The 24,638-nt window shown below is 49.0% G+C and overlaps 1 protein-coding gene across 2 annotated transcripts in view; it reads right to left on the bottom strand.

The window, feature by feature from the left end:
- Window positions 1-14,883: 14,883 nt before the first annotated feature.
- PLXDC1 (plexin domain containing 1) overlaps window positions 14,884-24,638 on the bottom strand; it is a 56,648-nt gene continuing 46,893 nt past the window's right edge. Inside the window, exons 12-14 of one of the 2 annotated variants that reach the window (XM_087826146.1) lie at window positions 20,917-20,952; window positions 18,406-18,566; window positions 14,884-16,682 (exon numbers count right to left, since the gene is read on the bottom strand). In XM_087826146.1, the coding sequence (XP_087682272.1) occupies window positions 16,563-16,682; window positions 18,406-18,566; window positions 20,917-20,952 (317 nt within the window). In that variant the 3' untranslated portion in view covers window positions 14,884-16,562. Of the gene's footprint in view, window positions 16,683-18,405; window positions 18,567-20,346; window positions 20,953-24,638 lie in introns of those variants that run through there. The other variant, XM_087826145.1, reaches the window with a different exon arrangement.

Raw genomic sequence — 24,638 nt, 5'->3', positions numbered from 1 at the left:
ATGGACTCAAGTCTACATGTCTTATCTTGAAAGACCCTGTCTTTTTCTCACTTCCCTTCTATTTCCTAAAGCCTTCTCTGGCCAGCCTGGAGGAAGCTGTCCGCCCTCCCCCTGAAAGCCAATGAAAATAGTACTCCTCTTTTCTTACTCTCACTAGCACCCTCCCAGGGTGCTTCATCTCAGTTGTCTAGGACTTCATCATTTTCTCCCTTTTTCCTCTCTTACCTCTCTGGCCTCTCCTCACCTCCACCTCAGGTCTCCTCTCTGTACCAGCTTCTTAACTGCCAGCACTCCTTAAGGCTGTGTGAAAGACCACTTTCTCCTCCAAACACTCACCTCCACCCCTGGCTCCAACCACTGCCTTATATATATCACAAAGATAGGTCTCCAAGTCAGCATCCCCGTGAGCTCCAGATCCCATAGCTCACTCCTGGGCACCTCCACCTGGATGTCCCCTGGGCTTCTTAGCCCAATATGTCCTAAACTTGCTTGTCTACTCAACTCCCCACCTCCACCAAGATCTGCTTCTCTTCCTGCCTCTGGGTTCAACCCAGAACCCGGGAATCATTCTAAACCCTTCTGTTTCCTTATATCTTTATCCTCGTCTTCCTCTAAGGCTGACCAGTTCTCTCTCCACACACACACACACACACACACACACACACACACACACACACACGCGCATATATAACATAGTATAAATATACCTATTATACTATCGCATTATATTATACACTCATTCTCTCTTCCATTTTAAATGCTACTGCCCTGGTCTAGGCTGGCCCTCACCTTTTCTTGCCTAAACACTACATTTGCCTCTTAACTGGTCTCCCTACTTCCCCTAAAGCATCCTCTGCACTGCCTCTAGGGGCCTTCCAGAGTGATTGTGCTAGAATGCAAATCTGATGATATCTTTCCCTCACTTAAAACCCTTCACTGGTCCTCTCACTCAAGGACACAGTTGGAATTCCTCAGGGTAGCATGCCGCGCTCCCCCACCCCGTCTTGGCACAGGCCCTGCCTGTGCTTTGCCACGCCTACCACGTGCTCCCCCAGAGTGAGTTGCTCTCAGCTCCCAGAGGCCGCAGGCTCTTGCACACCAATCTCCTTTGCTGGGAAGGCCTTTCCTTTTGTTGCACACTTCTCATCCGGACTCAACCCGGCGTCACCTCCTCTCCAAAGCCTCCCTTGGATCCAACTCATCTCCCTTCCTCAGTCTGAATTAGTGCCCCCTGCTGAGCAGTTTATGTCCTGGAGCGTATCTGTCTGAAGCGTGGAGCTCAGTCTACTGGGTTGTAAGCTTCTTGAGGTCAGGAGCTGTTTCCTGTTTCTTGGCACCTCACACTGGCTGGCATAGCAGGCACCTCATCAATGAACGTTTTTGATTCACATTTTCATTTTGATCCCAAGTTCTTCTGTTTATTAGATGTGTGATCTTGAGTGAGTCATTTAACCTCCTGTGTTTTTGTAGAAGTAATAATAATAACCTTTAAAAGATGGCATTTAAATTCAGCTCTGCAGGCATTTACTTTTTTGCCTCTAATCTATTTTTTGAGTTCTTTATGAAAATTAAAAACATTTATAAAGAAAATGTATTGTTTATTATTAAAGTTATCTTTTAATATATGTTACTGATGTTAAAAAATATAAAAATTACATTTACAATTTAAATTACATTTTGCTGGGAACTAAAGTTCCCTTTCGTCCAATAAAGGATAATATGCCCATCGCGGGGATTAAATGAGATAAAGCACACAAAAATGCTTTGTAGATTGAGTTTCACTGCTTTTCAAATGGAAGGACTCATTACTGCCACCACTGATGTGCTGCTCTGCTCTGTAGTCTTTTAAAACATGTACTCTCTTGGTTTCACCCTCCTTTTCTGGGACCTTGCTCTGCTCCCCCAATGTCCCCTGCCTGTCTCCCACCTCACTGCTTCCTTCTCTTCTGCCTACAAATCTGTTCTCATCTCACTCATTCTGAAAACCCAGCCTTACCTCCCCCTCAAGCCATGGTCCTCCCTTTCTTCTTGCCGTGGCTGCCAAAGCCCTTCAAAGAGCCTTAGCTGGCTGCCTGCTGCCTCTCGCCACCCACTCCCTTCTTACCTGGCACAATCTGGCTCAGCTCTCAGTGCATCGCAGCCCTCGCCCTCCGAGGGCACTCATGACCCCCGGTTGCCTCATCCAGCAGGCTCTCAGGCCTCCTCCCACTGGGCCTCTGAAGCATCTGGCCTGCTGCTCACCTCCCCCTGCTTGAAACCTCCTCGCTGTCCTGATCCAGCACTTTCTCAATGTTCCTCTCCTCTTGTTCTCTCCCCATAAGTGTTGGCACTCCTCAAGGCTCTCCCCTCCGCCCCCATTCTCTCTCCTCTGCTGGGTGGTCTCACAGACTCCCACGGTTGCCACTCCGACCCCCACGCAGATGTGTGCCTTCTTCCCCTTGGACTTTTAGTGCAAGTGCCTTCCTGAGCTTCCCGAGCTCCCTGTGTCCTGCCGCTGGCTGGACAGCTACTTTTGGTGGCCCTGCCAGGGCCCGAAACTCAGAATATCCAAAAGGAAAATTATCCTTTCCCACCCAGCTGCTCCTCCTCCTACTTGATTTCTGTTAGTGGCCCCATAGGCTCCCAGCCACCCTAGAGTCCTCGCTCTTGCTGCCTCCCACCTCCAGTCACTTGCCAAGTCCTATAGATGCTCTAATGGACATTTCTGTGGCTTCCCCGCCTTACCGTGTCTACCACCTCCGCCCTTACAGAAAGGCCTTCATCTCCTCTCCCCTAAACCATCTCCATAGCCTATCGTATTTAGCTTTATTCCCTCCCTCCCTCCCTCCCTCCCTCCCTTTCTCTCTCCCTTTTTCAACAAATATTTATTGAGCACCTAACTATATCAGGCAATAGGGAAACAAAAAATTAATGCAGGGCAGGCCCATTCCTCAGGATGTTTAGAGCCAGGAGAAGCCTTATTTCAAGAGGCCCACATTCCACTGGGAGCCATGGATAAGTAAGCAGATAATTATTAAGTGTGTACACCCTGGGCCTTCTAGCTGGTCCCCTGGCCTCCATTTCCCCCTTCTATCCCAGTCTATGTTATTTGCTGTGCCAGTGACAATTCTGCCAGGTCTTTCATTAGCTCCCCATTGTCTGTGTTGGTCCTCAGCATGTTTTTACGGGTTTTCACAAAATACCCCAGCCTGCTTCTCCACATTTCTCCCCACCTCTACATTTCTCCCCGCATCCCTTGCCCTCCACCACCACCTAGACAGACTCTAGCTGAAGTTCTCTGAAAATGCTCTGTTCCCGCCTCTCCTTTCTTCTAATAGTTCCCTCCCCCATCACCTCTGCCTGTAAAAATTCTAACCACAAGCCTATTTTCAGCCCTGACCCCAGAAGGTATAACAACTCTTTCTTTCAGCGGTGCTTCAAATCCCCCATCATCCTCACAGTGCACAGAAAATCGATGAGTGGAGCAAACCCATCTGCTGGAGATGCAGAGAGCTACAGCATCACCCAGGTCTCTGGGGTTAGCAAGCGGCCCTGAGGGTCATCACCACCAGCAAGAAGGGTCCCACAGTAAAGCACAGAGAGCACAGAGCAGTTAGGGGACACCTGGGGCTGATGAAAGAAGAATGCAGATGGGACCAAAGCGAGCTACCCTCAGTGAGGGCCGTCATCAGTGTCACAGCGAGCAGAAACGGGAGGGTGGAGCCCAGTGTGTGGCCTCGGTCGCCTGTTGTACATGATGTGTAGAGCACACTGCACAGAGTCCTGGGAACAGCGACAACCCAGTGCCACCTCCCCCACCAACACTTTTCTGATTTCCCCCTCACACGCTATTGCCACTGCTTTCAACTCCCATGACAGGTTATTTTTGCATCTGCTGTAGCAGTTGGTCTGTTCCGCCTTGTGAGTTTACTTATTTGTGGGCTTTGTCTTATCCACCCCACCAGACTTCCAAGCTCCTTAGGACAGGACTGCAAGCCCTGCGGCATGGGAGAAGATTACTGTTTGCAGACTTGAATACAGAGAAATGTCTTCCGCTGGAGTAAGGTAGGAACTACGTTCTATTCTTGGTACCCTCCAGGGTGACTTGCAGGATGGCTTATCCTCTCTCTCTCTTCCTCTCTGCCCCCCCCCCCCCCAGTGCTGCTGATTGATGGATTCAGCCCCAGCAGGGAATCTAGAGTCCCTTCCATAACATTCCAGTTTGGGAGGGAATTCCAAACCAATGGAAATTCAAATCACAATAATCAATCAAAAAAAATTTTTAATCCAGTGTTAGGTTCCTTATACACATGGAAAACCCTAGCTCAGTGTCCGACACATAGTAGGCGTGTTGAGTAAATGTTAACATTATTCCATGCACACATGACAGCCGACAAGGTAACAAGTTCCAAGACAGTGCAGTTGGAAAGGACTGGTTAGGTCACGTTTTCCTTAGGTAGGTGTTACGCAGAGGTAACAGGCAGGAATGGGGTGTCCGTGCAACCAGGTGGGCCCGTGAGGTTGGGCTGCCAGATGGGCATTCCTGGGCTCAGCAGATAACGACTATACCGTCCCCACTTTATGCTGAAATGCCACAGGCAGTGAGGTAACATTTCACTCCCATCTGGGGGTGATGTAAATTTAGCAGTTTTTCTGGGCATTTTCTTGGTAATCTCTCACTGAGGGCCATAAATTTGAAGGATCTAAGAGCACAGGTTTTGAGCATCCTTATTTTGTAGGGATACATGCTGAACTGTTTACAGATGAAATGACATGATGTCTAATGTTTGCTTCAAAATAACCTGATAAAGGAGAAGGGGTGGGGGTAGAGCTGCAGCAAGAACAGCTGTGTTGACGGTTCCTATAACCTGTTCACAGGTAGATAGCGGTTCATGGTACTAGCACGCGGTGCTTTGTGTATGTTAGAAATGTTCCGTATTAAGATTTTTGTTTTGTTTTCTGAAGCACAGATTTTAGAGCAGGACAGACCTGGGTTCAAATTCCTTCTCGACTATTTTTTTGACTGGATAATCTTATCATTTCATTCTTCTGAGCATGGTCTCCACATTTCTAAAGTGTTGGTAAAAATAAATCTTGGGTCACAAATTTTTGGCACGTAACATAAAGCTCTTAGGGCAAAGCCTTGGACATTGTTGGCAATTGATAATGCTACTGTGGGTTTACTTGAGCCTAACGCTGCTAGCTGTCCAACTCTTAGGAACAATCTGCGATCATGACAACCTGCGATCGTGGTTGCTGGTAGATGGCTGGCCTGCAGCCTTGACCTCACAGGGCCTGTCACAGCTTTGGGAGATGAAATAGAACTGGGGATCCAATTATAGGCTCAGGTCCTTTACTAAAACTCCTAAAAGGCATTTCTTTTATTATTTTTTTGATGTTAAAAGTGGCAGTGAGAGGAGGGAAGAGGCAATGGGTTTGGAGATGCCACTTCTCTTGGCTGTAAATGCTCCTGGGTTCACAGCTCTGTTGTCTCTGTGAGGGGCTGTAGATGTCAGTGGGCGGGGGGAGGTTAGACCAGGAAAGTAGAATCCTGAAGTACAGTGTCAAGGGGTATCCCATTTGCAGATCCCTCCTCTTGTTTTTTTTTGTCTTGGACTTTCATCCATTAGCAGTCAGCCAGCATTTCCCAGCTGTCCTCAGGGTTCTGTCTACCTGGGCATATTTTCAGGCTCTGGCTGGCAGGGCAGCCCCGTGAATTTTGCAGAGGAGCATGTGCTGGAATAAGGAGAGTGAGATCACAAGGAATTCAGTAGCATCCCAGATTCTTCCTCTTCTGCTCTGTGCCTCTCGTCCCTACCCCCAACTCCTACCCCAGCAGTATCTTTTTTCCCCTTAGAGTAGCTGAGGAGATTGTAAGAGCCAGGCCAGGAGCTTGCTTTTTCTGGTGTCTTTTCTAAAGAGACAGTGTTCAGCCCTCACCAGATGGGAACTTGTCCGTGCAGCAGGCAGATAATTACCCTTCCAGGGGTGGGAAGCCTTACCATGAATGGAAATACAGGCATTTGCTGCAGCTGTGGCCCCACACCAGGAGGCACTGCTCATGCCAAGCAAGCAAGATTTAGCTGGGTCAGTCCACAGGAAGTGCTGGGCAGTAGGAGTGGGAAGAGTGGTGTGTAGGGAAGATCGAGGCTCCCTTCCCAATGAATTAGTGAGGAACTTGCTGGACCTGCACTTGAGGTCTCACCTTAGGGACCAGTGCAAGCCAGCCCGGCCTTTCCGCCCAGCTTAAATGGGCCACCTCTTCTAGGAGGATCCAGAACTCAAGGGCAAAACTTAGGATGCACAGAGTTCTCTTTACTTAAGGGAGGAAAATTTAATGACTGGGTAGCCAACAATGGGAGCTGCTGCCTGGTAAGGTAATGAGCTCCTCATTACTAAAGGTATTCAAGCAGATGCTAGCTGGCTGGCTTCCAAGGATGTTACAGAGAGGACTTAATATGGGAGGTAATTAGTGCCTATACCTTCCAAAGCCTTTTTGCCTCTATGGGTTCCTATGAGAATGAGAGCATGAACTAGGAGTTATCATAGGCCCAGGGTTTCAGTCCTGGCTCCACAGTTAGTTGGATGGTCATGGGCAAGTTGCTTAAGCTCTTTATTGAAAATAAATTATATAAACATATTTTATCTTTCTGGTAATTGATGATCATTGTTTAAAAAAACTCAATTTCTTGTGGACACTTTTCATCACAATACATATAGTTTTAACTCATTCTTTTTAAAAGCTATACATTTGCCTGGCTGGGCATGGCTCAGCGGTTGAGCATCAGCCTAGGATCCAGGAGATCGCAGTTCGATTCCTGGCCAGGGCACATGCCTGCCTGCTGGAGGCAGCCGATCAATTACGACTCCCTCATCACTGATGCTTCTACCTCCTCCTCTCTTTCCCTTCCTCTCTCTGAAATCATTGGAGACACATTTTTTTCAAAAAATAAAAATTAAAGCTATATACTTAACTCCTTTAAACCACATCTCCTTCATCTGTAAAGTGGAATAATAATGAAATAATGAAGACGATGCAAAGATTAAAGAAAATGCACATAAAGTGCTTAGCATTTAGTTAAGCATTTAAAACAAGTTGTTGGTGATTGGTCATTATTCTAAACCAGCACTGTCCAACTGAAATGTAATGTGAGTCACATATATAATTTAAAACTTTCTAGTAGCTACATTTAAAAAGTAACAATAAACAAGTGAAATTAATTTAGTAAGTTATTTAACCCAACATATCCAAAACATTACAATTTCAACATGTAATCAATATAACAATTATTAATATGATACATTTGCTATCTTTTTTTTGTACTAAGTTTTTAAAAACCTGGAGTGTATGTTACACTTACAGCACATCCCAGTTTGGACCAGCTACATTTTAAGTGCTCATAGTCACAAGTAGCTAGTGGCTTCCATGCTGAGCAGTGCCGCTCTGAATCTTCCACCTTAGTTTTCCTTCGAGCTACCATAGATCTGAGAGTCTCATCTGTTTACCAATTTAGGCCATAAATATGGATTAGGTTGTATTAGTCTCTGTTTCGCACGATTTCATCTTGCCTCACTGCTTTGCGAGGCCCAGGGTAAGTGCCCAAAAAGTGCATTTTGATTGACATCCTTGGGCATCCAACAGTGAGTGAAGGTCATTGGCTTCCCCTCTACCTCCTGGTTGAAATGCCTGTGAGATGCTTTGCACTGCCTGGACCACAAAAGATGCTCCATAAACATTAGCTGTCGCTGTTACGCCATTGTGTTGGGTGGCGTTGAAGTTCTGATGCCATCTTCTGGTCAGAGGCAGTGGGGCCTGGGAAAATCATTCTGTGCTCTGAGCTTCAGTTTAGTGTCCTTTATCCTTAAAATGGGATGCTAGTTTCCACCCTGCCAACCTCAAAGGAGAACTACAGTGCTCAGATGAGAGGCTCTATTGAGAAAGTGTTTTGAAAACTAAGAAGATCTATCAATATCAAGTATGGTTCTACATGTACTCAACTCACAACATGCTTGGGCTGGGCTTGGGGAGGGATGGCAGCAGGTATTCCCATGCCCCACGGCAGGGGCTAGGCTTGCCCTGCCTCTGAGACTTTATGAAAGTGTTTTGAAAGCTGTAAAGCCCTATAGAAGGATCCTTTTATTATAAGTGAGGGTGGAGGCGGCAGAGGGAGCCCCGTATGTGCCAAACTGATGGGGAGCTTTGTTTTACTCGGGTATAGGAAATACAAGTGGTGCTTGAGACCTGTGCTCATGCAGGTTCCTATAATTGCTAGTTGTCACGTCTGCACAGTTGCCTGAAAGGAAGGAACTCAGATGGAAATAACAGAAACCACGGTGATGGATATTTCTTTAACCATCCGATCCAAGCAGAAAATCCAGGAGAAGCCTTGAAGAAGGCCCTGTGGGAGCTTTTCTGCCTCTTACAGGGCCTTTTAGGCAAATCTTCACAAATGAAGGGAAGAAGTTCCTGTGTAGCCTTTAGGTGCTTGTTTCTGATCCGCCCTGGGCCACAATCCGAGGCCTCCCACTCTCCTCCGGTGTTTATATTGCAGAAAGCAATTTGCCTCTAGCCCCTGAGATTCTGGACTCCAAAACCGAAGCCGGACCAAGAAGGAATTTGTTCCAGAAATGCTTGCAGCACCTCTGGCACTTTGCTCTTTATTTCTTCATTCTGTGTCCTTTGGGTGTTGAGGACTGAGAGTTAATTTGTGGGTTTTTGCCTAATAACCAGAAACTGGCAGACCCAGCCCTGGGGCCTGGGTGAGTGGGACATGTTTCCAGTGTCCTGTGATGCGCTGTCCCACTTCTGGGGGCATGGGCCTTCTCTCCTGAAAGAGAGGAAGAAGGCAGAGGGAGAAATAAGGAGTCGAAATTTGGGTTTTCTGGTTAATCCGTGGGCCTAAGGATTAGAGGCTCCCTCTTCAGCCAGGCGGGGAGGCTTCTCCTGCCCTCCCAGGGGCCTGTTAGCCCAAAGCCTATCCAAACATACGAAAGCTACACCTGGACTTGTCTTGGCCTTACCTGCCTTTGAAAGAACCTGAAGGCTTTTCACCTTTTTTCTTTCCATCAAAATATCCTTGAGAGGCATTTCTCAGTTTAGGAAAAGATGCATCTCTGTTTGGGTCACGAGGCATGACTCTTGCTCTAAATTCACCCTTTCTACAAATATGCCAAGTGCCTGTTATGTACCAGATCTCATTGTAGATGCTTCATTTGTTTAATCTGTTTTTAAAAAGGAATTGCAACAATTAATCTAATTTAGGCTTAAAAGGAACTAGAAAACTAACACCTCGTCTGATGTACTTACGAAACAGCCAGCCTCCGGTACAGAGACCCTCCTTCCAAGTGAATCACCGAGGGAAGTTCCCAGGGTTTGATTTCTGCAGGCTGTTGCACTATTTCCCCCTCATATTCCTTTTTCCCCTCTAAAGAACATGAAAATGAGTTAGTGTTTTGAAGGTAAATATAGAAAGCTAAGAATGAAGAGTGATGAGAAGTTATGGTGCCTGTTTCCTTCGGAGTAATGAGAGCTGCCCGCTCCCCTCCCCTCTCCCCGGGCACACACACAGGTATGTTGGCTGGTGACTGTCCCCATTCTAGGGTGAGTGGGAGGCTTTCTGAGAGGGAGATGCTAACTGCCTGCTGAGCAGAGCTGCTCACCAAGCAGAGCGGCTCCTGGTGGAAACTATCTAAACATAAAGGCAGTGGAGAGCGCCAGAAAATCCATTCACTGCCCTGAACAATAGGTCGTGTTGCATTCAGTAATTAACAAGTGAAAAAGAGGCCAAGACTTCTGGAGCACTTACTGAGGGCACTGCTTGGCTCCAGACACCAGAATGTTTAATCTCCACAAAGACCGATGGAGCAGGAGCTATTATTTTCATCGCTTCCATTTAACCGATGCTGAAAGGGAGCAGGAACGTGGAGTAACTTGTGTAAGGTCATAGAGGTGGGGTGTGGCATCACCAGCATTCAACTCAGGCCTCCTGGCATCAGAGCCCACGTGGTTACCTGCCACCCACATGTGCTGGCTCTGAGAACCAGCAGCCTGGGCTCTCCCGCTTTCTGTGTGGTCATGGGCAAGTTGATCTTGGCTTTCACGGGCCTCGGTTTTCCCTCTGAAAAATTAAGGGGTTAGGGGATTGGACAAGAGAGCCATTCTTGTAGACTGAGATCAACAGACAAGAAATCAAGTACCGGCCTGGAAGATGTGTGGCCCAAAGGATTTAGTCAGCACTTAGTAAATGTGACCTGCCACCACCACCACCACCGTCCTTGATATCTCAGAGGACAAAGGTAAGTAGACCAGGGCCTTTGTCAGTAACTTTGTTAAGACCCAGTTGTGTTAGTTTTGGGTCCCCCTTCCCAGTGAAGAGGCCTGAGCGCTTGACTTTGGAGGCAGAAGAAAGAGCAAAGGTAGTTGGGAAGCTGGGCCTGTGTGGCTCAGCAGTTGAGCATCGACCTATAATCCAGGAGATCCTGGTTCGATTCTCGGTCAGGGCACATGCCTGGGTTGTGGGGGCGTGAAGGAGGCAGCCCATCAGTGACTCTCATCATTGATGTTTCTCTATGCCTCTCCCTTCCTCTCTCTGAAATCAATAAAAACATTTAAAAAAAAAAAAAAAAGGTAGTTGGGAAGATTTTGCTCAGTCCATGGATGGCTTGGGAGAGAAGAGCCCCAAGGAACCAGCAGCTATGGAGAAAGAAGAAGGTGAGCCCTGGGGCATGATACCTTTTGGCATTGAGGAGGGGCTCTTGGAATTATTTACTGTTCCTTGAGAGAGGGGAGTCAAGACAGAGGGCACTTGACCCACTGTATTTCAGTTTATTTAGAGTAGCGTAGCTGTGAATTCAAAATGGAATCTAACCTGAGGGGACTGTAGGGCAGATCATGGATGAGAAACTGTATCTGTTCTTTTTTGAGGATTTCCAGACTTTCCTCAACTGGACTTGGTGAGTCTTATGTTATACCTTTTAGACATTCACCTGATCCCATGGTGGTGACAGTCAATTTCTGGGGGGAGGAAAAACTTTGGAAAGACTGATGCTGGAAGGGAAGGTTGTAACCCAAGGCTGGGACTGTATCATGAAATGTTATTGGCCTATATTCAGATGTTTCTTTTCCAGGGCTTTTAGCTTTGTGGGAAACTATAGGCACGCTTTAGCTATTGCTAGAGACCAAATGTAAAAATGTTTTATGAACATCAGAAAAGTCGTCCCCCAAAGAAGTTCTCTTTTGGTTTTTGCAATTCAGATGAGAATTCTCTCTTCCCTTCCCATTTCCCTTCTCTCCAGTCCCCTTCTGGCTAATGAAGTAATCGATTGTCCTCCATTCAAGAAGATAAATAGCACAGAGGCTTGGCCTTGGCGCTCTGCTAAGGCCTTATGGAGCCTGCACAGGAATGGGGAGTGGGCTGTGAAGGAGGCGGCAACAATGAGGACATTTTCAAGCTCCTGGGGTGTGTAAATAAATAGATGATAAGCTCACAGTTTCGAGAGCCAAGAGTGTATATCCGAAGTCATCACTGTGTGTCTTTTTGAGGCCTCTGTTTGATCTACAGCCTGCATCCATATAAAATGTGGCCATGCAGTTCTGGCACCACCCCATGGTACACAGGGAATAACAGCAGAGGAGAATTCGAAGAGCTGGGTTTGGGGGTTGTCTGGACTACTGTACTTCCTACTGTGTGACATTGGGCAAGTCACTGAATGCTGCCTGGCACACAGTAGGTGCTTAAAGAGTATGGACCAAATGAATAAATAAACCAGCAAACCACCTGCCTGAGCCTCAGCTTCCTCCCCTGGGAAATGGGGGCATGATACTTCCCCAGCAGGCTGTGATCACGTAGGTAAAACTGCTTGCTAGAAGTGCTTCTCAAACTTGCCTTCGTTTCCCATGAGTCACCTGGGGAGCTGCTTCAACGCAGATTCTTACTCTGGAGGCCTGCGTGTCTCACTAACCCCCAGGGAATCCTGTGTGGACCACACTTTGAACAGCTGGGTCCAGGACTCTGAAATGCTTGGGATGATCAACATCATCTCTTCAGCCGATGGGCCCGGAACTCATTGTCCAGTGTTCCACGATGAGGGGCTTCCTGGGACATAGCACCCTCTCGGTAGAACTAGGAAAGTCCTGGGCAAACTGGACAAGAAAGGGATGCTTTGGTCTGAGCTGCTGTGTGAACTGAAAACCAAACCAAACCAAACCAAACCAAACAACAAACAGGTGAGGCTTTTGCTAACGAGAGGAATATATTCCCACCTTACAATTTGTCCGCCCCGCCCCGCTTATTTCACAGAGGCCCAGAGGTGTTGGGTTGGCTCAGCTCCTGGGGATGGGGCTGGGGCTACAGCTCCTGCCTCTGATTCCCTGCATAGCTGGGCGCTTTCTCCACCAGCCCACGTTGCCTTCTCCAACACATTCCTCTTTATTTGGCAAACACGGTACGTTTATTTATAAATTGACTTGTTTGGAGACTGAAATTTGGCATAGCTGATTTTGGCTGTGGGGAGTTCACATTTTTCCTCTCTTTGTTTTGGTTTGCTTAACCGTGATGGCGAGCAAGAAATAAAAAGCGAAGTAATGAAAACACAATGAGGCTGCTAAAGCGGTTCGAATGCAAAGCTTCCAGAAATGCGGCAGTATCAACTTATATGGATTTACTTAGTAATTCTAGAGAGCAGGTTGGAAACCCATGAGGTTTACTTCCAGGGATTTACAAACCCTAAATAAATAAATAGCTGGGGTCTGTCTCTTTCCAGGCTACTTCTCCTGGAGGTGGGACTGAGAGGTTGGGAAAAGCACCCCTGTTGGGCAGATGACTGGAGGCTGTCCTTAGTGAAGGTCCTTAGAGAAGACGTCTGTCAGGACTAAGGCATGTGTGGCAATTTGCAGAACGTCACTCAAAATCTTTTGTAGTTTATCTTGCACACAGCAGGAGTCTTAAAAGAATGTTGCCTTTTATTGTTAACACTCAAGAATCCATGCATAGAATTCACACTAAATAACGTGAATACATTGCATTTAGGAGAGCTAGGGTGCCCTCAATCTCCAGATCCTCCTAATTGTGCTGTAAATTCAGGTAGGTTTTTGTTGGGAGGGTGAGGGAGGAGAATGGAGAGGGAGAGAGAAAGAAAGAGAGAGAGAGAGGGGGGCAGGCGGCATTTTATCTGTGACTCTACCTGGGGTTGCTTCTCAAGGCCAGGAGTCTGGGTGTAGCCCCCTTAGCGCTCTGAGCAAATCTGTGTCTGTTCCAGGAGCCGGAGCAGAGCGCCTTAGTCCTGCTCACAGCCAGAGGAGTGATCAGTTCAAGCGGCGAGCACTTCGCTTTTCAAATAGTGTGGTTGGCTGGCAGCTTTTGCCACTGTCTCAATTTAACAAACCAAGCTACAGGCTGAGCACACTACAGCCTAAAAATATACACACGCTGGGATACATTACACAGGGGAGCTCTGGTGAAACACAAACATTTAAAAACTTGTTTCCACGGGCCCATTGATAACTTTTAATAGTGACAAATGGACATTTCAGCTTCAGGCTTCGGGCTGAGACCTGAAGAAGCGGCCTCCAGAGTCGGGGTCTGCTGGGCTGAGTGGGTGATACCTGATTATGGCAGGAGGGAGGTGGGCAGGCAATTAGACTTGGAGATCCTGTCTGCTACCCGGGGCATTCCTGGGTGCTAGGGCGATGGCTGAGCTCATGTGCACTCCTGTTCTGGAAGCAGAAACCCCTGGGGCCTTACTGGACAAATCTAAGAGCAGCTGATTCAGGAATGAGGTCATGCTCACAGCCTGATTCAGGGCCCCCTCGCCTGCTCGCCTCTTCATTCCTCTTATTCCCATGTTCTTGTTGGCTCTCTTAAGAGTTGTGTAAAAGAGCCTCCCTGAGACTTTCTGATTTCTGGGCTCCACAGACAGCTCCCCAGAGCCCTACCTCACAGGGTTAAAACTTCCTGTCGCAGTGATGACCTCTCATGGACCGGACCCTCCTACCTCCCAGGGGGATCACTGTGAGGATGCCCAGAGACACCATGTGGAGAAGGTGCCTGCCAACTACCTGCTTTCCTTGGAGATCGTCTATTGCTATGGGGCAGGGGCACCTGGAAGTCTACAGGCTCTCTGTGGTTGATCGTTTTGGACTATCAGCCAAACTCAGAGGGTTGACCACCAGACCCCCATGTCTCCTTCTGGTCACTCTCCACAGCTACCCAGCTAACCTGCTCTAAACCTTGGAGTAAAACTCCTGGGTCTAAGAAACACTTATCCTGAGAGAGACCCTAAGGATAGCTGGGACCCAGCCCTACCTCCGGGATTGCCTAGCTCTGTTTCTTGGGAGCACTCGGCTACATGTTTTGGCTGGAGACATCCAGAGGCTCTTTAATGTCCAGAGGCCTCTCTTAATGACACATCTTTAGTTCTTTTTGCTGTAAACAAATCAGGCTCTCTGCTGCCAGACAACTCCACTGTCATCCCAGGGGTTCACCAGGCTTCTCTGACCCAGCCGCCAAGGCATCTGGCACTTTTTTTCCACCTGCGGTGGTTGTGACAGAGGCCTCAGCGCATCACCACCCCTTTCTCCAGTCTCCGTGCTCTCTCCATTTGGGAATCCAGAACAGCTGGCAGAGCTCCCACTGGGAAGAGCAGGCTGGGTTTGGGGACAAATTGTGCTGTGCACTGCACTTGGCCACAACAGAAACCATCCCACTGGCCATTTAGACACATAAAGTTCTTTGTGTCCAGATGCTTTGCTGGTCAGGCAAGAGCAAAACTCACCCTCCTGCGGGCCAGGAGTGCTGAGAGCCCAGATCATTTCAGTGCCCGGCTGTGCTGCTCTCACTGAGGGCTGTTACAGACCTTTCTGTCCCTCAGGAGCCTGGAAAGAACCCTGTTCTCTTGGTGGCACTGTCTTTCTTCTTTCTCAAATTCTGACCCTTCCCATAGCCCTCCCTTGTCTGGTCCAGCATGTTTCCTACTCCAGTTGTCATTAGTGTCCTCACCGAGGATAAACTATGGAGTGTCTGGAAGACCACCAGTCAAGTGTTTGGACGTGTCTGTTATTTGTGGACTCCCAACCCCCCACCTTAGGAGGCCGGGTACTTAAACTATCTCCTTTCTTTTGCAGTGGCCCCAATGACACGCATAAAAGGGCGTGACCAAATGGAGACTGTGATTTACCATTTATTTACTGCTGATAATTTTTACTTTGGATGAGGGGAGCTATAGACTTTCATTTTATTTGTTGTTTTTTTAACATGTTTTTTAAAAATTGGTTTTTAGAGAGAGAGAGGAAGGGAGAGGGCAAGAGAGAGAAACATGGATGTGAGAAAGAAACATCGGTTACCTCCCGCACCCCAACTGGGGATCAAACCCACCCTGACTGGGAATCGAACCAACCACCTTTCGGTGCACAGGATGACACTCAACAAAACAGTCACACCGGCGGGGCTCTCGCTTTTCATTTTAAATACTCTTCAGAAGCAGCCCCAACTCATCTTTGGGACAGAATTACCTTAAAACCAGCTTAAGTTTGGGAGCCTAAACTCTGCTCCGAAAACTTCTAGCAGAGATGGGGAGGTGGAAGCAACTCTGTAGGTGAGATTTTATGTAGAAAGTCCCTCCTTCCCGTGTGAGCATCCTGTGTCCCAACTGTTCCGGTGACTTTGCTTCTCAACAGACTCCAACTGATGTTCCCTGCTGTGTACATCTCCATAAACCACTCTTTCTCTTTAACAGCTACCAAAATCCAGCTTGGAGGAGGAGAGATAGTAACCAGGAAACCTCTGCCTTGGGAGGTACTTACTGGCACTGACAGAGGGAAAGGCCAGTGAACACGATGGTCACCAAATGTGCCATCGAATAAAGAGCGCCCCATGGCTCGCCTGGCCGAGGCTGGGCTGGGCCCAGCTGGGTTAAAAGGGCTGCACACTCCCGATGCAGACGTACTGGTTCTCAGCAGAAAGGGCAGGTGGAGGGAGCAAAGCCTAGAGGTGCAGTTTTCCCGGGTTCTGTTCTCTCCTCCCCTCTGGCGCTGCCCCCTCCGGCGGCCTGCGAAGGGCTCGGGGCTGCAGCTGTGGACGCGGGCGACAACTCCTTCTCCAGACTTCCAGAGCCACAGAAGCAGGGGCTGAGCGCCGAGTCCATAGCCATGAGGACCAGCTCTTGAGTCTATGGACCCTGGAAGCGGCGGCCCCGATCAAGAGCTCAGTTCTCTTGTGTCATGTGCAGGGGCATTAGGTGACCGGGAGCAGGGCATCTGGTCATCTCCAGGTGGGAGGGGGTCTCTGGGGCAGCTACAGAGTAGACCATTGACAGCCCCAGAAGGGGAGACCCCTTGCATCAGAAGAGGTTGTAGTTGGGTTTACTGTTCCTTAAAAACTCAGTGTGGTGGCTTTGCTGCCCCTCCTTCGATATCGGGGTGTGATGCCCAAACTGAGCTCTGGCAGCACAAACCACTGTCCCATCTTCCCAGCCAGCGTATGTTTGGAGGAGGCCAAGAAAAATCATTTCTCCGCTTTGTTTTGACTCGTCTTTTTCGGGGTGCCTGGGGCTTCCTTTCTACCCTTCCAAGGGGTGGCTTGGCGCTCTCAGCACTGCTCCGCCTCCACAAAGCCCTCCTTCTCGTGGCCGGAGGGTTCGACCTCTGTGTAGGTGGAGTGGTTGGGGTGGTTGCGGAATCTCATGGCCGGCCAGTGGTGAGGTCTCCGCTGCGGGGGTACAGACCAGGGTCAGTGGGTGTGACCTCACCCGCTGGGGACCACTCCCCAGGGACAGCACTGAGCACCGAGACTCTCTTTACAAGGGCACTGGGGGCCTACTGAGAGCTGGGTGAAGTTCAGGGCCCCTCCCTCCACTGCTGGGGAACCTCCTGGGATGTGAGGGCTGCGGGACGTAAGGTGAAAGCTTTAGCAACATATAGAGTGGAGCCCTGAGACAGTGGAAAGTGAGGACGTAGGTGAGAGAGGGAATGATTGGGAGGTTCTGGAAATGCCCAGATAATAGGTTCGCATCAGAGTCAGCTGGCAAGCTTGTGAAAATGCAGATTCTTGGGCCTGCCTCAGACCTGCCCTATCAGCATCCCTGTGGCTGGGGGTACCAGGTAGGCTAAGGCTTAAGAATGACTGGTTAGGACTCACAAGAAACAGGGGGCATCTAAACAAGAAGGAGGGCCTCTGGGTAATGAGGCGAGCGGGTTCTTGCACCCTGTGAAGAAGACTGTGGTCACAGAGGTGCCACAGCTGTGCCACGAGGACAGCTGGCGAGAAGCCGAGAGTGGGGCAGGGACAGGATCTGCTGAGCTCCGTGGCCCAGCGTGAAGGGGGCTGGGCCTTACTTCCATGCTGCACCTTGGGTTGGCTCTCCCAAATTCTGAGACATGCAAAACTATGGCATTCTCAATGAAAGCTCCAAGAGAAAGCAACTTGTTATTACGGTTTGTCAAGTCCAATCTAAAAAACCCACACAGCAGCATATTCTCCCTCCTGGGAGCACGCCCACACCTTTCTTCCCTCTCAGGCATGCATCTCCTAAACTCTAAGGGTCCCCAGAGACTTGCAACCATGCGAGCAATGGGCAGAGGCAGCTTGTCCTGCTCTAATCCCCTCAACCTGTCCCCAAGGCCCCTTTGCTCTGACTTTCCAGTGAGTCAAAGCAGCCCCACCTAGGCTCATTTCTTTCCATAACATTTCTAGAGAGCAAAAGGAGCCCCACCTAGGCTCATTTCTTTCCATAACATTTCTAGAGAGCAAAAGCAGCCCCACCTAGGCTCATTTCTTTCCATAACATTTCTAGAGAGCAAAAGCAGCCCCACCTAGGCTCATTTCTTTCCATAACATTTCTAGAGAGCAAAAGCAGCCCCACCTAGGCTCATTTCTTTCCATAACATTTCTAGAGAGCAAAAGCAGCCCCACCTAGACTCTCTCCCATTGCTGCTTCTATCCTAAGCCCTTCCTTGTTTCACTGTCCCCAGCTTTGGTAAATGTACCCTGAAAATAAAAATTAAGAAAACCCAGAAAAACAAAAAACAAAACCCACACAGCAAACAGGCAGAAGACCTAAGTTCCATTATGGCTTCGAATAAACACCGGGCCTGGAATTTGGCCATGAGAGACCATAGATCTTTAGGGATTGACTGCACAGCCACTAAGTGGCCATGTGTGGCACTTTTGGCCTCATTTCTTTCCCCTGGGGCTTAATTTCAAATGAGAGAGCAAAAGCAGACAGGATAGGAGGGCTGCAAGAGCTCTGAGTGCAGAGCCCTTGGGGTTGGGGCTGAAAGAGCACTAGGCAGTGTGAGATGTGCCGGAGGAGTCCATGAAGATTCCTCGGGTGGGAACAGGAGCCAGGCATGTGACGGGTGAGGGATGAGATGGGGAGAGGCAGGTACTGAATGGCCAGGGAAACATGATGCAGAAGTGTGGGGGGGCTGACCTCGATGAAGAAGAGCGCGGCATTGGAAGTGGGGTGGCCACTGATGTAAATCCCGGCCAGGATGATGACCGCCACGACGAGGACCGCCAGCACGATGCCCACGATGGTGCCCAGGTGCACCGGGGGGCCCTTTGTCTTGGGGGACAGGTTGTTCTGAAGGCCTGAGGAGAGACCATTAGGGCAGGGCTGCTGCAGGGGAACAGGGAAGGTGGGGCCATTGGTCCTGGGTTCTGACAAAGTCCTCGAGATGAAAACTGATGGAACCTTCGATCTAGTTATCAAGTACACGAAAAGGGGGGGCTAGAATGGGTAGAATCATGAGCACGGCATTAACATTCTTGGCATGGCTCAGGTGGCTTTTTAAAAAATAATTTAAGAAAATATGTCTTTATTGATTTCAGAGAGAGGAAAGGAGAGGGAGAGAGAGAAATAGAAACATCAATGATGAAAGTCATTGATTGGCTGCCTCCTGCACACCTCCTACTGGGGATCAAGCCCGCAACCCGGGCACGTGCCCTGACCAGGGAATCGAACCGCGATCGCCTGGATCATAGGTCGATGCTCAACAACTGAGCCACGTCGGCCAGGTCAGGTGGTTTTTCAAAGTCACTTAAAGTTGCCCAAATATCAATCAAATAAAGGATATGAGAGAAGTTTTCTCTGATACCCGTGCCACATACACACTTAAGGAATTCACAAAGGGTATGTTATGGTGAAGAGTTTGGGAGCTGGCATCTGGGTGCCTGGATTTGAATCAAGACTCTGCCACTTGCTAGCTGTGTGACCTTGGGCAAATTATTTAACCTCTCTGTGTCTCAGCTATCACTTATGTAGAACAAGCACCATTATAACTACATGCTGGGGTTATTGTGAGGATTCAAACAAGGTAATTCTTGTCAAGTACTGAGGACCACAGCTGGTGTCTTTGGTGACCTCAATAAGTGTCAGATATTATGATAGCAAAGTGACCATATTTTTACCTGTCACTATCCATTACACCAGACTGCGACGCCCTGAAGGGCAGAGACAGTGTCTTAGTCATCTATGTCCTCAGCGCTGAGAAAAAATGGTCAATCCATTGTAGGAGCTCAATAAAAGAATTGCGCTAGGTTCTCCGAAGGCCAATAAACCAGCAGCCACTCTCAGAACATCCCAAGCATTTGAAATATATTCCATGGAGGAAACTGAGTATTTCCATAGACTATTGAGCTGGAAGCCCATTCAGTCCCACCCTTCCTGTGCGGCTGAGGTAATGGAAACACAGAGAGGTGAAGTGATTTGTCCAAGGACACAGCCTGTGCCAGCCACTAAGAAGCCTAACTTCTGATACCACCTGGGCCGGCTGTTTGCTGCTGCTCCCTGCCCTAAAGGGATGCAGAGATCATGAAATAGAGACAGGAGCATGTCAACAACAGGAATATCTCCTCTTTCTTACATGCGGGACAGGAGTCAGCAGGGGGTGGGGATTTTAAAAGGATGTTGCATGCATCCAAAATCATTGCCCTCCCCAACCCCTCCTCTCTGCAAGCAGAGGAAAGCCAGGAGAGACATTACCCTGGGGCACTCGGTGCACGGTTTGTACCTCTATCTGCCAACAGGTGGGGAGAGTTGAGGTGACAGGCCCCCAAGCTGGCCTCCCCTGCCCTGGCAATCAGCCAGCCAGCCAGCAGCCTGCAGTGACCCTGGTGATCTGACGGTCAGGGCTTGGGCTAATGAACACATGGTGTAGAGAGGGGCATGGGCCCAGCTGCGCCCTTCCACCCGCCCCCCCAACACACATGCACACTCACACCTGCTGCCCACAGAAGAAGAGCTGCATCTCCGGTGGGAGCCGCAATCAAACTGTGCGTATTAATAGCCTCTTCTCTCCTGCTGAAACCCCACGTCCCAGGCCCTGGAGTTGGAAGCACTTCTACCTCCCCTTTGCAGTGTTTGCAGCAAGGGCCTGAGCTCGCTCTGGGCAAAAGGCAGAAAAGATGGGGCCACCTCACCTCATCAGGGAGGCTGGCCTCCCAGGTAATCCTGGGGTAGGGAACCCCAACTTCTAGCACCCTATAAAAATTGCGGTGAACAACTCTCGTGTGCTCTCTGCCAACCCAGGTGGGGAATCAAAGGAAAGTGGGTGTGAGAGAAGCTGCTCTCCACCCCTCACTGGGAGGCCCACGGGGGCAACAGGCCTATGGCCACGGGCCGCACCACCATGCCTGCCCTTGTGAAGCTCTATCACCTCCCCCCCTCTCATTTTAGGGAGGTGGGTATTCAAGAGTAGGGAAGAAGCCCAGGAGGTTCCTGACCGGGATGGGAAGTGTCTAGATGTAGATACGTGTTCCTTCAATCTAGGGGGCCTCTGCCTTCCCACCGGCAGGAGGTCTAGGAAGCTCAGGCCGCTGTTGTGGCTTCCTCCCCCACTCAGAGAGAAAGCAAAGGGGCAGGTGACGGCTGCACCCTCTTCTGGGGTGAGTCCAGCAGGCAATAGCTCTGAAGAAGAGGGCAGGCAGCTTCTGTACTCACCGTCTCCTCCTGCATAGGGATTCAACTTGGTGTCATCTTCCAAAAGAAATCAGAGAAGGCAGATTAGTGAAATCATTATGGCCTTTGTCACTTTAGGTTCGGATGGGACTTCAGGGAGGTTCCATCCAGCCCTTCATTTCAGAGGCAAGGAAACTGAAGCACAGAGAGAGGAGGTGACTTGCTCAGAGTCACACAGCAGTGTAATGGTAGAAGGCCGTGAGCAAGCCAACTTTTCCTAGTCTCATGTTCAGTCATTCAACAAACATTTATTGAGTGTCACCTATGAATTGAGCACTGGGAGCAGGCACTGAGGATAGACATGGTCTCTGCCCTCAGGGAGTTAACAGGTGGAATGGATGGAGGAACAATTAAAATCCAGCTTAATGAAGCTCTGACTGGGGGCCTCACCAGACAAAGGGAGACAAGCAGGAGGGGTGAGAAAAGGGCTCTAGACAGAGGAAAGAGCATGGGCAAAGATCCAGAATCAGCAAGAACTTGGCCAGTTGAGAAGTAAAAAGCAGTTCAGTATAACTGCTGGAGGGTGGAGAGGATGGGAGTGGGGTGGGGGTGTTGAGAGAGAGGCTGGGGGCGGGGGCACAGCTGCCTGGAAACCACATTGAAAACCTTTCACAGTCTCCTAAGGGGCAGCGGGAAGCTGAGGAAGGATTGGAGGAGGGGGTGAACTTGTCACAAGATCAGATTTGCCTGGAGCCTTCCCCCAGGGTACGACCTGGAGGCCAGAGTTCTGCACCAACACACCCTCTCCCCCCACCTCAAGGTGTGTGTCCTGCGGCTTCCTAAATAAGTTCCAATGGTTGACCCTTCCTGTGGTTCTTCCCCATAGTCATACGGGGAACGGAAAGCAAAAGTCCCCTGTTGGGAGGATGCTCTAGATGACAGCTTTAAGCACCAAGACTAAACAAATGGGACCAGTCCACAACTTAGGGCTGCCAACATGCATTTTGTTCCTCTTTCCCCTCCAGCACCTCTACCATCTATGTTGGGTGGGGAATGTCTGGCCCTCGGGCCACAAACAACCAAGAAATCATTTGGTCTGGCCCTTCCAAGGCCTCACCAAAGAGAAGCAATTCCAGCCATCATTTAGGGGTGAGTTAATTAAATGTTTCACCAAACTTAGCAGGCTAATTTTTAAGTTGATAGTTTTGTATGGCCAGCGAATAATGTTATAAATATTCAAATGGCCCTTAGCAGAAAAAAGGTACCCGCCCCTGATCTATGTCATTTTAAAGGCTTTGCCAGCTCCCCTCTGTTCAAAGGTGTTCAATGCCCTTGCAATCTGTCCCCAATCTCCTTTCCTTATGCCAATCGCCACAACTCAAGACCGCTGCGGTGGTTGTAACAAGCTGCCCAAAGCTCTCAGACACCCTCAGCTTGCACGTCTCTGAGCTGCTGCATATTCTGTTCCTCCAGCAGGACATGCCCTTCCTCCCCTTCAGAAGTCCCAGCCCTGAACTGTCCTCTGCATATAAGGGTTAGGGCTGGGATCAGGGTGAGACAGTGAAGCAGGGTCTGATCCTGACTTTACTTACAATTTTGTTCATTATGGCATTTTTGGCATTAATTTTGTTTTTTTACAAATATTGCATTAAAATATTATTTTTCCTGATTATTGCTTTTTTTTTTTTTGGTGCCTCCTAAAGTTTTATACCTGCGTTGAGAGCCTCACTTGCCTCACGCTAGCCCTGTCACATGTGTGTGTCCTCCTTGGTGTCCCATTGCATTTGGTACCTATTTCTGCAGCATCTCGGGTCCCACTGTTCCCCTAGACTGTGAGCTCCTCAACACCCAGCCTAGTCACACTCCCATGACTAGACACGGCATCCTGCTCTGCTAGTCTTTTCCAGTAAGTCTTGAAATATCAAAAAAATCACATTAGATAATGGAAGAATAAACCATAAGAACATAGAAAAATGGCTCCCTTAGGGGAAAGAGGAGAGAAGACTAGAGACCGGATTTCTTTGAATATACCTGCTTTTGTAGATTTGACTTTGGAACCATGTAAATCATCATTTAACTATTACATGATTATAAAGGAGCCAAAATGTAAAAGCACCCCTAAAAATCAAAAGCAAAACAAAACAGCAAGTTATAGACTTATAATGGAAAGCTATGTCTTCTTCAGGAATTTCAATAAACAAGGTGTTTAAACACACCTCGGAGGCTATTTTGCTACTGCAAGTTCAAAATAATGAACTGGTTAATCAAAACTGACCAGAGTAACCCTAAACATCATGGGGAAAATTAACTTGATTTGAATCAACTTGTTTCAAATCCAGAACATTGACAATCCAATGAAGCCCAGTCCACACCTCCCCCTGGCAGACAAAAGGACATGGTGCCACCTACAGCCAGTCCCTCCTACAGAGTGACTAAAGGTCACCATGCTGTGCCCATGATAGCTTTTCTCCCACTCACCAGGGGCTGGTTCCCAGCTTCCATCTTGTTGGAGTCCATGGAGTACAAATTGGTTCCCTAATTAATGGACTGTGGTAGAGTCCCATGGAAACTCAAATAGTGAAGAAACACGTGATGTTTATTAAAAGGTCACTTTTCAGTAGTTAGCTGTCACTCCTTGCTGCTGTCAACGTGTTCTGTTCAGCTGCTCATTAGGTGAGGAAATCCAGGAGAGAAATTACCCTCCTACTGCACTTTTTCTGGGTGAGGGCCTATCTCTCCTTGTAGTAAAATGCATGGGCTTTGTGGCAGCTGCTTGCGGCTCAGAGGTCTTTCTGGTTCACTTAAGTGGGTGCATTTGATTGCAAGTGAACAACTCCTAAAATCCAGCCCCTGGCCCTCCTGCTCCCCTGGCCCTCTCTGCCCCCCTGACTGGCTGGGGCTAGAAGGGTCCGCACACCTCCAGCAGCCCGAGTCCACTAACCTCCTGGCTGTCCGGCTTAGTCCTGCACAGGCGGGTCCCCCTGGCTGCAGCGCTGCATCCCCTCCATTCACAGCATCTCCCTGTACCCTGAGACAGATGGTCCCTCACTTGCCTCCACAAGTCTCCACGTGCAGGTTGCAATCACACAGGCAGGAGGGTGTCTGAAACCCATCCTGCCAAGATGTCCTGAGAATTGGGTGTGGGAAAAGTCATCATCAAAATGTTTTTTCTTACAGATGTAACCTGACCACCTTCGCCACCTCCTCCAGGACTGGAATGACATAAAGCCGCAATCGTCCTCACTCTAGTTAATGTTTTCTTTTGGGGACTGTTACACAGCACACAGAAGCGAGACACACTCCTGGCTGGCAGGAGATACACACGTAAAAAAACTGGCCAACAGATGGCTGTATGGGGACAGCCCACCATGGCAGTAACCTGGGAGCAGCGAACTCTCGGGAGCCGAATAATTTAAGGCAGGTTTGACTTATTTGAGCCCAGACATCGTGTGCTGGGCTCTCCACACCCACCACAGCTACCTTCTGGCCTCTGACTCTGTGGCTCACCCGAAGGTCCAGCAAACCCCTGAGCGCTGGGCTCTGAGGATGAACACAGAGGGTTAACTCGGGGGTGACCGGCAAGGGGCTTCTTCATTTAAACTGGAATTTCCCTTAATTGGAAGGTCACCTGGGCTTGACCATTTTCTCCCTGAGGGCAAGATCTCCTCCCCGCTCCTTTTTCATTTGAGTACCAGCAGGAGCTCTGCTCTCACTCTCTTGGCTCTAACCAGCCCCTGTCTGTTCCTGGACAACCTTAGAGTGAC

This window comes from Miniopterus natalensis, chromosome 17 (assembly GCF_054644295.1).
Source record: "Miniopterus natalensis isolate mMinNat1 chromosome 17, mMinNat1.hap1, whole genome shotgun sequence".
NCBI classification, from domain to species: Eukaryota; Metazoa; Chordata; class Mammalia; order Chiroptera; family Miniopteridae; genus Miniopterus; species Miniopterus natalensis.
This window is presented reverse-complemented; position numbering and strand designations above follow the sequence as displayed.